This window comes from Palaemon carinicauda, chromosome 27, assembly GCF_036898095.1.
Source record: "Palaemon carinicauda isolate YSFRI2023 chromosome 27, ASM3689809v2, whole genome shotgun sequence".
NCBI classification, from domain to species: Eukaryota; Metazoa; Arthropoda; class Malacostraca; order Decapoda; family Palaemonidae; genus Palaemon; species Palaemon carinicauda.
This window is the reverse complement of record NC_090751.1, coordinates 1733030-1749303: the sequence shown is the minus strand read 5'-3', so window position 1 is coordinate 1749303 and position 16274 is coordinate 1733030. Positions and strand designations below refer to the sequence as shown.

Below are 16274 nucleotides of genomic sequence, written 5' to 3'. Positions count from 1 at the left end.
TGAAAACATGTTTACATATATATAGAGTAAAAGAAAAGTAAGCGATTAAGTAAAGACAAAACAAACAATGGCTGCCAAGAGAGGACCAAGACAGAGACGTCTGTCACAGTCCGAGCCAAAAGTGAAAGTGAGCATTCATCTATGTGTGAGGGGGGGGGAGGGGTAGCTAGCTACCACTCCCCTACCCCCCCGCTAACTAGCGCGGGGGTAATACACCCATGTTAAAATCTAATGGCTCGCCATTTCAGCTGCGCTAAAAGGTAAACCCTCTGTAAATAGCATGGTTTGTATTTCGGTTACGGAACAAATATTCATCTCGTCTACTATAGATAAAGCAACTTAAGAAGAATTCAAATCATAGCAGTAGCATAAGTTACATGCATAGAAATTACAAAATCTGTATATGACTGTATAAAAATACTATGTACGCCTCTCCAATAACAAAGCAGATATCATAATTAATCAAGGAATACATGTACTTACAATTATCACAATTAACTCACATAAAATATAATATACTTCATATTTAATGTAGAAAATTTATTCTACTTAACCCTTTTACCCCCAAAGGACGTACTGGTACGTTTCACAAAACTCATCCCTTTACCCCCATGGACGTACAGGTACGTCCTTGCAAAACAATGCTATTTAAACATTTTTTTGCATATTATTGATAATTTTTTTTATAAACTTCAGGCATTTTCCAAGAGAATGAGACCAACCTGACCTCTCTATGACAAAAATTAAGGCTGATAGAGCAATTTTAAAAAAATATACTGCAAAATGTGCTTGAAAAAAAAATAACCCCTGGGGGTTAAGGGTTGGAAATTTCCAAATACCCTGGGGAGGGGGGTAAAAGGGTTAACAGTATTGATAATTTGATTCAAGAAAATTTGCTCTGTAAATTACTTACAAATCTAGGGGATAGAAGAAGAGAACAAGGTATTTTCCTTTGAAATCATCAAGCTTTATTTCCTTGAACTGTCCATCTACAACGGCCTCTGCTTTAAACGAAGGAGCTGCCTGAGTGACTGCAGCTGCCAAACGTTGATTTGATGTGGAAAGATGACGCCATAACCCACCAGTTGACACACTAGCGCGAGTAGCCTGTTGACAGAGAGCGTAAGGTTAACAGGTTTCCAAATGAAACTTAAAATGGCCATAAATATTGTTAATTACAGTTACAGTACAGTAATTCATAGCATTATAATTAATTACTCAGTTACGCAACATCTGTAACAAATAGGTTATTGCTTAACCCTTTTACCCCCAGGCTATTTGGAAATTTCCAACCCTTAACCCCCAGGGGGTTATTTTTTTCCCAACACATTTGGCAGTATTTTTTTTTTTTAATTGCTCTAATAGCCTTAATTTTTGTCATAGAGAGGTCAGGTTGGTCTCATTCTCTTGGAAAATGCTTGAATTTTCTCAAAAATTTTTCAAAAATATGAAAAAAATTTTATAGCATTTTTTTGCAAGGACATAGCGGTACGTCCATGGGGGTAAAGGGTTGGCTTTTGTGAAACGTACCAGTACGTCCTTTGGGGGTAAAAGGGTTAAGAATGTGTCCAAAATAGGCAAGAATTTAGTAGATGCTAGAGGCAGGTTGAAGTCTGTATTAGAAATATACTTTTACCAATGAGACTTTTCATGCTAAGACCTGAAGGTGCTGGGAAGAATGGTCTCACTGGTCTGAATGCAGAATTAGGTTGTCCCAATAACAGGATATGCAACGGCAATAATCTTATCTTTCCCTTGAATTCAAAGCCAGCAGCAATTTCCATATGCAAATTTAAATAAAATTTTGTATTACAGATGGAAAGGTTTGACAGCAGAGTTACCCATCAAAGATATCAACTAGAGGGGCACTTAGTAAAGCGTAGATCTCTACCGCGATAGTTATTCCTAGACCTTTTGCTCGACCTTGACCTTTGACCTGAACATGTATTAATTGGTGTGGATTTTCATACACTCAAATATGGACCAAGTTTGCAATCTGTGAAAACGATGTCCAAACTCATGGCTGATCACGTGAATTGGACATTTTGCTTGACAGTGACCTTGACCTTCCAAAATTTAACTATTTCCAGCTTTTACATGATAGTTAATCCCTGTAAGTTTCATTATTATACGATTAAAATTGTGGCCAGTAAGCTGTTCACACACACACACAACCAGGAGCTAAAACTTAAACTCCTTCCAACTTCGTTGGCAGTTGTGATTACTATCAGCATAACCAATTTTCCTATCTCACTGTGAAGAGGAGCTTCCCTTCCAAAACTATAACACTTGAATCCTCCATAAACTTTATATACTCTACTGTATTGCTTAAGTTTGATAAATCAAAACATTTTTCATCAACGGCTGAAGGGTCTACTGCACTCTCTATGGTAGCTGTCACCAGCGACTCAGTCGTAACGAGATTGTAGGCTTAGCCATTTATTCCAAAATGTTTTGTAAGGGAATATGCTCACAATGAGACATTGATGCACGGCACAGCTTACGGCAAATTATTACATGTGGGCTGGACTTGGTAAAATGTTATTTTCATTAGTAAAATAAATTTTTGAATATACTTACCCGATAATCATGTAGCTGTCAACTCCGTTGCCCGACAGAATTCTACGGACGGGATACGCCAGCGATCGCTATACAAGAGGGGGGTGTACTCACCAGCGCCATCTGTGGTCAGGTACTCCAGTACTTCTTGACAACACCACCTCAATTTTTTCCTCGGTCCACTGGTTCTCTATGGGGAGGAAGGGTGGGTCAATTAAATCATGATTATCGGGTAAGTATATTCAAAAAATTATTTTACTAATGAAAATAACATTTTTCAATATTAATCTTACCCGATAATCATGTAGCTGATTCACACCCAGGGGGGTGGGTGAAAACCAGTGTACAAGTTAATCAAGAAGCTAAGTATCCCGTATTTCATATTATCAGTTATTCAAAATAACAATGAAATTATAAGTACCTGGTAAGGAAGTCGACTTGAACCATTACTCTGCCTTTAATAAGTTCGTCTTCCTTACTGAGCGCAGCGTTCCTCTTAGGAGGCTGAACAACTCTAAGGTGCTGAAGTATAAAGGGCTGCAACCCATACTAAAGGACCTCTACACAACCTCTAACCTAGGCGCTTCTCAAGAAAGAATTGACCACCCGCCAAATCAACTAGGATGCGGAAGGCTTCTTAGCCTACCGTAACAACCCAAAAACAACAATAAAAGCATTCAAGAGAAAGGTTAAAAAAGGTTATGGGATTAAGGGAATGTAGTGGCTGAGCCCTCACCTACTACTGCACTCGCTGCTACGAATGGTCCCAGGGTGTAGCAGTTCTCGTAAAGAGACTGGACATCTTTGAGATAGAATGATGCAAACACTGACTTGCTCCTCCAATAGGTTGCATCCATAATACTCTGCAGAGAACGGTTCTGTTTGAAGGCCATCGAAGTAGCCACAGCTCTCACTTCGTGTGTCCTTACCTTCAGCAAAGCAAGGTCTTCATCCTTCATGTGAGAATGAGCTTCTCTAATCAGAAGCCTTATGTAATACGAAACTGCGTTCTTGGACATAGGCATCGAAGGTTTCTTAATGGCACACCATAAGGCCTCTGATTGTCCTCGTATAGGTTTTGACCTTTTAAGATAGTACTTTAGAGCTCTGACAGGGCAAAGAACTCTCTCTAGCTCGTTACCCACCATGTTGGAAAGGCTAGGAATTTCGAACGACCTAGGCCAAGGACGTGAAGGAAGTTCATTTTTTGCCAAAAACCCGAGCTGTAAGGAACATGTAGCTGTTTCGGATGTGAATCCTATGTTCCTGCTGAAGGCGTGAACCTCACTAACTCTTTTGGCTGTTGCAAGGCAGACGAGGAAAAGAGTTTTGAGAGTAAGGTCTTTGAAAGAGGCTGACTGGAGAGGTTCAAATCTAGGAGACATAAGGAACCTTAAGACTACGTCTAGATTCCAGCCTGGAGTGGACAAGCGACGTTCTTTAGAGGTCTCGAAAGACTTAAGGATGTCCTGTAGATCTTTGTTGGAGGAAAGATCCAAGCCTCTGTGGCGGAAAACTGTTGCCAACATACTTCTGTACCCTTTTATCGTAGGAGCCGAAAGAGATCTAACATTCCTGAGATGCAACAGGAAGTCAGCAACTTGGGTTACAGAGGTACTGGTAGAGGAAACTGCATTGGCTCTGCACCAGCTTCGGAAGACTTCCCACTTGGATTGATAGACTCTGCGAGTGGATATCCTCCTTGCTCTGGCAATCGCTCTGGCTGCCTCCTTCGAAAAGCCTCTAGCTCTAGAGAGTCTTTCGATAGTCTGAAGGCAGTCAGACGAAGAGCGTGGAGGCTTGGGTGTACCTTCTTTACGTGAGGTTGACGTAGAAGGTCCACTCTTAGAGGGAGAGTCCTGGGAACGTCGACCAGCCATTGCAGTACCTCTGTGAACCATTCTCTTGCAGGCCAAAGGGGAGCAACCAACGTCAGCCGTGTCCCTTCGTGAGAGACGAACTTCTGAATAACTCTGTTGATGATCTTGAACGGCGGGAATGCATATAGATCGAGGTGGGACCAATCCAGCAGAAAAGCATCCACGTGAACTGCTGCCGGGTCTGGGATTGGGGAACAGTACAATGGGAGCCTCTTGGTCATCGAGGTAGCGAACAGATCTATCGTTGGCTGACCCCACAAGGCCCAAAGCCTGTTGCACACGTTCTTGTGAAGGGTCCATTCTGTGGGGATGACTTGACCCTTCCTGCTGAGGCGATCTGCCGAGACATTCATATTGCCTTGAATGAATCTCGTTACCAGCGTGAGGTTTCGACTTCTTGACCAAATGAGGAGGTCCCTTGCTATCTCGTACAGCTTCTTCGAATGAGTCCCTCCCTGCTTGGAGATGTACGCCAAGGCTGTGGTGTTGTCGGAGTTCACCTCCACCACCTTGCTTAGCAGGAGGGACTTGAAGTTCATTAAGGCCAGATGTACTGCCAACAACTCCTTGCAATTGATGTGAAGCGTTTCCTGTTCCTTGTTCCATGTTCCCGAGCATTCCTGTCCGTCCAAGGTCGCGCCCCAGCCCGAGTCTGATGCGTCCGAATAGAGATGAAGATTGGGGGTCTGAACAGCTAACGAGAGACCCTCCTTGAGAAGGATGTTGCTCTTCCACCACATGAGAGTGGTCTTCATCTCTTTGGTAACAGGAATAGAGACCGCTTCGAGCGTCATATTCTTGTCCCAGTGAGCTGCTAGATGGTATTGAAGGGGGCGGAGGTGGAGTCTCCCTAACTCGGTGAACAGGGCTAACGATGACAGGGTCCCTGTTAGACTCATCCACTGTCTCACCGAGCATCTGTTCCTCTTCAGCATGCTCAGGATGCACTCTAGGGCTTGGTTGATTCTTGGGGCCGACGGAAAAGCCCGAAAAGCTTGACTCCGAATCTCCATTCCCAGGTAAACGATGGTTTGGGAAGGAATAAGCTGGGACTTCTCTAAGTTGACCAAAAGACCCAGTTCCTTGGTCAAGTCCAAAGTCCATCTGAGACTCTCCAGACAGCGACGACTTGTGGGGGCTCTTAAAAGCCAGTCGTCTAAATAAAGGGAGGCTCTGATGTCCGCCAAGTGGAGGAATTTGGCAATATTCCTCATCAGTCGCGTAAACACCATAGGTGCCGTGCTTAGGCCAAAACACAGGGCTTGGAATTGGTACACAACCTTTCCAAAAACGAATCTCAGAAAAGGTTGGGAGTCTGGATGAATGGGGACGTGAAAGTAGGCGTCTTTCAGATCCAACGAGACCATCCAGTCCTCCTGCCTGACCGCTGCTAGGACCGACTTCGTCGTCTCCATAGTGAACGTCTGCTTGGTGACATAAGCATTGAGCGCACTGACGTCCAGCACCGGTCTCCAACCTCCTGTCTTCTTGGCCACCAGGAAGAGACGGTTGTAAAAGCCCGGGGATTGATGATCCCGGACTATCACCACTGCCTCCTTCTGTAACAGGAGCGACACCTCTTGATGTAACGCTAGCCTCTTGTCCTTTTCCTTGTAGTTGGGAGAGAGGTTGATGGGAGAAGTGGTCAGAGGGGGATTGCGGCAGAATGGGATCCTGTAACCCTCCCTTAGCCACTTGACAGACTGGGCGTCTGCACCTCTTCTTTCCCAAGCTTGCCAGAAGGTCTTGAGTCTGGCTCCTACGGCTGTCTGGAGAGGAGGAGAGTCAATGTTTGCTTTTCGAAGACTTGGTACCTTTCTTGGACCTGCCCCTGTGACCGTCTGGGCGGGTACTTCCTCGGCTGGGGGCTCTGCCACGAAAGGGCGGAATAAATCTGGTAGCAGGAGTATCAGCCACTGGGGTGCGGTAAGTTCTTGGTACTGAAGGTGCAACCTTAGCCTTCCGTGCTGAAGAGGCCACGAGGTCATGCGTATCCTTCTGTATAAGAGCCGCAGACATTTCCTTGATAAGATCCTCAGGAAACAGGAACTTAGAAAGAGGAGCAAAAAGTAACTGTGACCTTTGGCAAGAGGTGATACCAGTGGAAAGGAAGGAGCAAAGTTGTTCCCTTTTCTTGAGGACTCCCGATACAAACATAGAGGCAAGTTCGCCGGAACCATCGCGAATTGCTTTGTCCATACAGGACATGATCAGCATGGCCGAGTCTTTGTCAGAAGGGGCAGTCTTCTTGCTCAAGGCCCCCAGGCACCAGTCGAGGAAATTAAAAATTTCAAAGGCGCGAAAGACTCCCTTTAAGAAGTGGTCCAGGTCAGAAAAGGTCCAGCAGACCTTAGAGCGTCTCATAGCCGACCTTCGTGGAGAGTCAACCAAACTTGAGAAGTCAGCCTGGGCAGAGGCAGGGACCCCCAAGCCTGGTTCCTCTCCCGTGGCATACCAGACGCCCGCCTTAGAAGCCAGCTTAGGAGGCGGAAACATAAAAGACATCTTTCCCAGTTGCTGCTTGGACTGCAACCAATCCCCTAACATTCTCAAAGCTCTCTTTGATGATCTAGCAAAGACAAGCTTAGTGTAGGCAGACTTAACAGGTTGCATGCCTAGAGAGAACTCGGATGGAGGAGAACGAGGGGTAGCAGAAACAAAGTGTTCAGGGTATAACTCTCTGAAAAGAGTAAGGACCTTGCGAAAGTCAATGGAGGGTGGCAATGACTTGGGTTCCTCCACATCAGATGAAGGATCATCCAGGTGAGCCGCTTCATCCTCAGAAACCTCATCACCTGAGTGTTGAGAAGCGAGAGGTAACGATAAAGCAGTATGCTGAATGGCTGAATCCTGAAGAACGGGTGCATGCGCACTAGCGGATTCATCCTCAAGACTCTGCTGAAGAGGATGAGGGCTGGTAATGACAAAGTCCTGAGGCTGGGATGAAGGAGGTTCTGCGGGGGTCTGAGGAGCAAGCGTGGTGAGAGGCGAATGCTGTAAAGCATGAGGCTCATGCTGCAAAGTCTGCGGTTCAGGTTGAATAGGAAGCGGCTCAAGCTGAGAAGAATGTGGTTGCTGCATGCGTTGAGGTGGCTGTCTCATAGCATGAGGTTCCTGCCTCAAGAGTTGCGCTTGCCTTAAGGGTTGAGGTGGCTGCGCAGAGAGAGGCTCTTGTCTCACGAGTTGAGGTTCTAGCCTCAAGAGTTGAGGTGCTTGCCTCGAGAGTTGAGGTTCTCGCCTCGAGGAAAGTGGAGGTGGCTGCCGCAAGAGTTGAGGTTGCTGCCTCAAGGATGGTGGAGGTTGTCGCACCGCAAGAGGTTGCTGCCTCGAGGATGGTTGCAACGCATGAGGCTCCTGCCTCAAGGGTAGAGGAGGTTGCTGCAAAGCATAAGGCTCCTGCCCCAAGTGTTGAGGAGGTTGCCGCGTGGCAAGAGGCTCCTGCCTCAAGGAAAGTGGAGGTTGCTGCACAGCGCTGGTATCTGGCAACTCCCAATGCGGCAGCTCACGCATGGAGGTAGCTTGAGGAACCTCAACATCATACGTCTGGCAGGCTGGACTGCGCAGAGGTGGGGGAGCGCTCGCAGGAGGAGGTGTGATAACCTTCTCTGCCTGAAACTCCTGCATCAACACCGCAAGCTGCGACTGCATAGTCTGCAGCATAGCCAACTTGGGATCAACAGAAGTTGAGGTCTGTTGAGGCATAGCTTTAACAGAAGTTGAGGTCTGTTGAGGCATCGCTTTACCTCTCTTAGGAGGCGTGCAGCCATCCGATGACTGCGGCGAGTCCGAACTAGCCCAGTGGCTACACCCGGGCTGTTGGACTCGCGCGGTCTGGACCTTACGCTTAAGAGGCCTTGAGACCTGGGTCCAGCGTTTCCTCCCGGAAACATCTTCTGCAGACGAGGATATAAAGGGCTCAATCGTCTGAGAGTGGAAGTGACGATCTCTATAAGATACGCCCGCAACCACTGAGGATACTACTGTGCGCCGATCAAGGCCTGCCGAACCCTTTTGCCCTTCGACATTGCTTCTCCCCTGGGCTTGGGAGCTTGCAAGAGGTCCCGGACTGGGAGGACGACTGGCACGCACAGAAGTATCCTCATGCGCAACACTGACACTGACACTAGGCACAGCACTGGCACTACCACTTCCCACTGCACTTTTCACTTTAAGTTCCTTGACATCTGCCAAGAGAAACTTGTGGTCACTCACTACCGACTCCACCTTATCACCTAAAGCCTGAATGGCACGTAAAACATCCGACATATCAGGCTGAGCACTAATAATAGGTTCGGGGGTAGCCACTACAGGGGGAGGAAAAGGTTGAGGATCATGGGGGGAGGAATAAAGTAAAGAGCAAGCCGAACTCCTCCTAACTCTCTCTCTCTCTAACTTAGTCGTATACTTGAGGAATTGAATAAAATCAAATTCCGAAAGCCCGGCACATTCCTCACATCGATCTTCCAACTGACAGGATTTTCCCCTACAGTCGGAACAAACGGTGTGAGGATCAACCGAGGCCTTCGGAAGACGCCTAATACAAGTCCTAACACTACATCGTCTTTGGGTAGGAGCTTGAGAATGGTCGGACATCTTGAATCAGAGAACAGTCAAGGGGGGATTCCAAATTAAAGCAAAGATCGTTATACCATTAATCAAAATCAATCCAAAAGCTATCTAAGCTAAGGGAAAAGCTTCCTGTATAGCGAAAGCTGAAATCTCAGAGCAATACTTCACCAAAACCGTGAACAAAGACTCCAAAATCATAAGCGTATCCATGTAGGTCTTGCCGGAAGCACGACAGAGGAAAAATTGAGGTGGTGTTGTCAAGAAGTACTGGAGTACCTGACCACAGATGGCGCTGGTGAGTACACCCCCCTCTTGTATAGCGATCGCTGACGTATCCCGTCCGTAGAATTCTGTCGGGCAACGGAGTTGACAGCTACATGATTATCGGGTAAGATTAATATTGAAAATTCTGGATTTATTGATTTAGATTATATAAACCGGCATTAGGGCCTGTGAAGGCATTCAGTGACCAAGTGAGTTTAGCGTATAACCCTCGAGTTATTCTATGAAGTAAAAGTTACAAGAGGTTGGCCAGCAACATGGAAGAAGAGAAGTAAGAGAGGAGGTTAATTAAAGGTTTAAGGTGTCTGGTTTCTGTTCCAGTTCCATCAGAATAGATGCTCAACAGGACATCAGCCAGGCAAGTCCAACCACCCACTGCGGTGCCCTACCACAGCAGTAGCCTCCCCAGTAAACAGCTTAAATTCACGGTCCTGGGCGGGGATCGGTCTCTTGCCACGCGAATGCTAGGCAATCACGTTACCACTGTACTAGCCAGAAGGCTATTAGAAGATAATACAGCTAACCCAGCTTGGGGTCAAAGGAATACTGCAAAGACCCACAAGCAATTACTACAGTACACAACATAAGTTGCACTGACGGCACTTAACTCCTACGATGGAACAGGTAAATATTGAAACCTCCCATTTCCCCTTAAACCAACCTAAAGGCCAGTTTACACGGTGATAGTTCACTAGTTCCAGTAACTAGTGGCAAGTAAACTTCCAGGATAGTAAGTCTTTGCATGAGGATAGTAAGCGTTTACACGGGGATAGTTCACTGTCTCCAGTAACTAGTGGGAAATAAACTTTCCAGGACAGTAAGTGTTTGCATGGGGATGGTAAACGTTTACACGGGGATAGTTTTCCGACACCAGTAAACTATCCTCATGTAAACGGGCCATAATACAGCATATTTGGTCATCAAGCGGGAGATTTTGTACTTCGAAACGATGTGTTCTTACTCATTTATACACCTAAGTAAAGATAAACCCGTCAATAAAGAACACAATTCGTGCAACCATGCTAAAGTATTCTACCTGTTTCCTTGTCTCAATTCCTCACTGGGCTATTTTCCGTGTTGGAGAGCTTGGACTTATAACATCCTGCTTTTCCAGCTAGGGTTGTAACTTAACTAGTAATAATAATAAATATGGATATTACATAGAATAAAATTCATTGTAATTACCGTACTGAACTTTGAACAGAATACTAGGGTTTTATTATAGTTCCGGACGGAAAAAGCTTTTCTGCTAAAAAAAAAATAAATAAATAAATAAAACCTTGTTTCCTGTGGAAACACGTCTGTTCTTTTCAAAATTAAACTTATTTTCACTGCAAAATAAACTTAATTACCTAAGAAATGATAATCAATGTGGTAAGCGTGCACAGGTCAACATGTACCGCTTTGCAGTATTATTATTATTATTATTATTACTAGCAAAGCTACAACCCTAATTAGAAAAGCAAGATGCTATTAGCCCAAGGGTTCCAACAGGGTTAAATAGCCCAGTGAGGAAAGGAAATAGATAAATGATATTAGAAGTAATGAACAATTAAAATATGTTAAAAACATTAGCAACATTACAACAGTGAACACATAGGAGTTTGATGTTTTTTCTCTTTTTCACGAGCGAAGCGAGCGCACGGCGTAGCAAAAACCACTAGATTTCTAAAAAATATTCTCGTTCTAATACGGTCTAAAGGATTTTCGTTTTATCTACTGTTGAAGGTTTTCAGTTTAAATGCTATTGAAATGAAGGTCAAATTTAGTTAAAAGAACATTATATATTACAGGAAAAACTATTTTTCTGTTTGAAATGTTGTCCCGTCTGTAACTATAATTTTACTGGTATCTGAACTCTACCACAGATCCAACCTAACCTTAGTGAATGCATCTTTACTTTGGCATTAAACACAGTACATTACCATATTGTAAAGCCTATTATATTAATATTTAAGACATATCTTTATTTATACAAAAAGGAATTAACCTTTAAGGTCTCCAGGAATGTGTCCACCGATCTACAAACCCACTAGATTATGTTAACATTTTATATAATAAATTTTAAAATGAGAATGAATTACCCTATTGAAAAGCCTATTATATTAGTATATATCTAAGATATATAATCCTATTGCAAAGCAAATTATATTTCAAATATAACCTTTTTTATATCAAAATTTGCACTAAGCAACAAACTTAGAAGACGTCTATATAATATAGGTCCAATGAATATAACGTATATTTTAAAGCAATTTTTCCAATATATACTTACGGTAATTGCCAATTTCCTCAATACGCCAGCCATAATTATAGATTTCAATTGCTAGCAATAAGTAGCAATAGCAATAGCAATAAATAGCTGCCGGTTTAAATAGACTTATCTGATATCTCCAAGACCAGTGTGTTGCCAGGCAGGGTTGCCAGGTTTTCTAATTGAGAAAAGGCCAACTTATAATCAACCAGCTTTAAAAGGCCAAGCCAAAAAAGGCCAAAAATATAGTATTTAAAGCCCGCCTTTTTTTCATATTACTAAAGGCCAACCAATTTTATAAAAAGGCTAAATTTGAGTTTTTTTTTGGCCTAAATAAAGGCCAAACTGGCAACTGTTGCCAGGTGGGTTAGTCTAAAATTCCCCAAAACTCGCGATAAAAAATCCCCAAAACAACACAAAACTCCCCATTTCCACAAAAATATTTTCCACTGATCATGTAAATTTTACTAATATAGAAATTGTTCTCTATACTTCATATAAGTGCAAATAAACTAATTGCAATAATATAAAGGTTTAGAAAGTGTTCTCTATACTTCATATAAGTGCAAATAAACTAATATCAACAATATAAAGGGTTAATCATCTTCGTTTTTCCTTCATAGAAATTTGTACAGAATATCCCCATCGGACACCAAAAATCTCCAAATCTAGGGATAAATTCCCATATCTAGCAACACATTCTCAATATCAATATTAACATTTTTCAATTTCTTTTTTATATATAATTAATGTCATTAACTTGATTAATTGAGATGATAATTTATAGTTTAGGTTTAAAATAATATGCTTTGGGAGATATAAAAAGCTTAGTCATTGTTGTGAAACAGGTTTATTCCATTATTCGTAAAGAAGTTTTTCACCTCTAATGGTCGGCTTATATAATAATCTTTAAACTGTAATGCTTGAATATATATATATATATATATATATATATATATATATATATATATATATATATATATATATATATATATATATATATATGTGTGTGTGTGTGTGTGTGTGTGTGTGTTTCAGCATTGAGCAGTCTCAAAAGTAGCTTCATTATTAGATTTTCCTGAAAAATTTATATTTCTGAAGGAATTTCGAATTAAATTTTCAGCATTTAGCATTTTCAATTTAATTTGCAGCTTTTATTATGTATATAGGCCTACGTGTGTGTGTGTGTGTGTGTGTGTGTGTGTGTGTGTGTGTGTGTGTGTGTGTGTGTGTGTGTGTGTGAATTAGAGAATGAGAAAATACTTTAAATTTCATATCTGGTAGACTTTGTTAATCTTATAAAAAGCGATAAATGGATGTCATTGTAGAAGTAAGAGAAGAAACTTAGTAAATTATTTATGCTCCTAAGAAAGGTTTAAGAGATGACTACAATTTTAGCTCTGCACATGACAATTTACTTGTGTATATATTAATACGTTTTTCTGTTAAATTTTAACTGTTCCTCCTACTCATTTGCAACTTACCATGTTAATCTTGCTTGCTTTTAGATTGCATGCAAGCGAGATAACCATAAAAAGTTGCAAATGAATTGCAGGAACAATGTTCATCCGGTTTCAGCATTTCTGGACTTTGATTATATATTGGCCCTTGAAAATCATAAGAATAATTATCTTAAACTATACAAATACTTATACAGCAAGAAGTGCTAGACATAATTGATATAAAATAAATTATAACCTTACCTGTGAGAGGGGTAAGAAATCATGTTAGTTTAATCATTTTGATAGAACAAAGAATTAAGAGAAGCATGTTTAAAGGTTCAAAGGTAACTCATGAATGGCAGAGGCAAGGGACAGTGACAATTGTGACATTGCCAAAGCAAGCAGGACAATGTCCCAGAACCTGACTATCAATATCATCAGCGTCCAAGCCCCCTCTCCACCCAAGCTAGGACCAGGGATGGATAGGCAATGGCCATTGATGACTCTTCTAAACCCATAACTACAATCCTAGATTTTCGGTTAGGTTATTTACCGGAATTACTATCATTATTATTATCATTATTATTATTAGCCAAGCTACAACCCTAGTTGGAAAAGCAAGATGCTATAAGTCCAAGGGCTCCAACGGGGAAAAATAGCCCAGTGAGGAAAGGAAATAAGAACTGGTAATCTATAATCCAGTCGATATATATATATATATATATATATATATATATATATATATATATATATATATATATATATATATATATATATATATATGAAAAAGAATGCTGTATGTCATCTTTTATTCCATGTTTATTGATACAGGGAATATACATGCAGACATTACTTATACAACAGTTAATATATTCATACATTTGCTATCCTTAGATTGTATAGAAAATTATTTTCTAGACCGCCTGGCACAGATATAGTGCGCTAAAAGATAGAGATTAAGACATTTAAATAGTATTTTAACACAACGTCCATAAGCCCTCTTCTTATCGTAGGCCTACATGCAATGTTCATGCACGCCTATGAAAAAGTTTAAATATCATGGACTTGTCCTTACCTGAGAATTTTCTACAGCTTAAGGGCAAGAACACCCTCTCTCTCTCTCTCTCTCTCTCTCTCTCTCTCTCTCTCTCTCTCTCTCTCTCTCTCTCTCTCTCTCTCTCTCTCTCTCTCTCTCTCCTAAATTTTCAGGTTCAACAGGCAAGCAATTATACCCTAAAAGTCATAATAATACTAATATTGCGAAAATGAATTAGTAATTAATATATAGCGTTCCATGGCAAATGTTTGAGGTTTCTTATTACAAAAAGGTGTAAAATCTCTCTCTCTCTCTCTCTCTCTCTCTCTCTCTCTCTCTCTCTCTCTCTCTCTCTCTCTCTCTCTCTCTCAATGTTGGTACAGCTGGTTGATCCAACAGAGAAATTCAGCATAGTTGAGTGACCACAACAATAAGCATTTTGAGGTCTTCGATATATAGCGGTTATGCAAATTAATTAGATTAGAATATTCTTACTTAAAACATTTCAAAACCTGTCTATTAAAAGGGTTATTGTGAGTGATATTGTGACAGTTTCATAATTATTACTGTTGTAAAAACCAGGTTTATTAATCTAATAACCAGGAACCAAGACTTATCACTATTGTTCTTTAAATATTTATGTGAATAATTTTTAACGTTTGTATAATTGGTAACATACATAATTCCGAGGAAGAATTTCGTTTTAACAATATCTAGAATCTTAAGTCATAGCCCCAGCATCTTGCTTTTCCAACTAGGGTTGTAGCTTGGTTATTGTAATGTTTCTCTAGTAACTTGTTGCATTCTTTGACAAAATGATACAAATTGTAAAATAATATTGAGAATTTTATAAATCCGACTTTATTTAGTTTAATTTTGTAGGATATAATCATATTTTGATTTTTTAAAAACTAAAAATTTTTCATTCATGTAAGTATGTAGATTATGAAATAAAACAGTCGAATCATATTAAGAATTGATAATTCATAAATAAACTGATATATTTAGCATCTTATCCAGAAAATAATCAAAATTTTGTTCTTAGATTTTTAAATTACTAATTAGTTCTCTTGTATTTTATTTATTCCCTTGTTTCACTGACTCACCCGGCTACTCTATTGGAGCCCTTTGGCTTATAGCATATTGCTTTCCCAACTGGGGTTATAGCTTAACTCGTAATAATGATAATGGTAATTGAGCCTCAATAATATTATTTAATCTCTTGTCCATATAAAGCGATTTGTTAAAATGATGCTATGAACGAGAACATCTTCAGATCAGATCAGATTCACGTTGAGGAGGCTTCACTTATGTAACGGCGTCTCTGTGTCTTTTAGTTTTATGTGTTTCTTCTTTTCAGTAGTTTTTTCTTTTTTATCCACATTTATTGTAGTACAATTTTCTTATTTTTCACAAAAAAGGGAATTTTCCAACTGTTTGTGCACTATCATCTTCGTATGGTTGTTGGAGCTCCATTGCTTTTATTCTTATATCACTATACTGTGGACAATATAACATGAAGTAGTTAGCATTTTCTTATACATCATAGAATACACAGTTTATATTTCCATCTTTGTGTCTGTTTTTTATATTCAAACCCAATGTGTTTGTCCTTACTCTGTCTTTTAGTTTTGTGTGTTTCTTCTTTTCACTAGTTTTTTCCTTTTTATCCACATTTATTGTATTACAATTTTCTTATTTTTCACAAAAAAGGGAATTTTCCAACTGTCTGTGCACTATCTTCTTCATATGGTTGTTGGAACTCAATTGCTTTTTATTATTATTATTATTATTATTACTTGCTAAACCATAACCCTAGCTGGAAAAGCAGGATGCTATAAGCCCAGGGGCTCCAACAGGGAAAATAGCTCAGTGAGGAAAGGAAACAATGAAAAATAAAATATTTTAAGGAGGGCAACAATATTCTTATATCACTATACTGTGGACAAATTGACAATATAACATGAAGTGGCTAGCATTTTCTTCTATATCATAGAATAAACAGTTTATATTTCAATCTTTTGTCTGTTTTTTATATCCAAACCCAATGTGTTTGTCCTAGCTCTGTGTCTTTTAGTTTTGTGTGTTCCTTATTATCAGTAGTTTTTTCATTTTTATCCACATTTGTTGAAGTACACTTTTCTTATTTTCTTCACAAAAAAAGGAATTTCCTACTGTTTCTGCACTATATCCTTTGTATGGTTGTTGGAGCTCAATTGCTTTTATTATGATATCACTATACTGTGGACAAT

At 40.6% G+C, this 16274-nt stretch overlaps 1 protein-coding gene across 1 annotated transcript in view; it reads right to left on the bottom strand.

Moving 5' to 3' along the window:
- LOC137621072 (thioredoxin-dependent peroxide reductase, mitochondrial-like) overlaps positions 1–11709 on the bottom strand; it is a 29348-nt gene extending 17639 nt beyond the window's left edge. Inside the window, exons 1-2 of the mRNA XM_068351513.1 lie at positions 11566–11709; positions 914–1107 (exon numbers count right to left, since the gene is read on the bottom strand). Coding sequence (XP_068207614.1) covers positions 914–1107; positions 11566–11598 — 227 coding nt within the window. The 5' untranslated portion in view covers positions 11599–11709. The remainder of the gene's footprint in view (positions 1–913; positions 1108–11565) is intronic.
- Positions 11710–16274: the final 4565 nt, after the last annotated feature.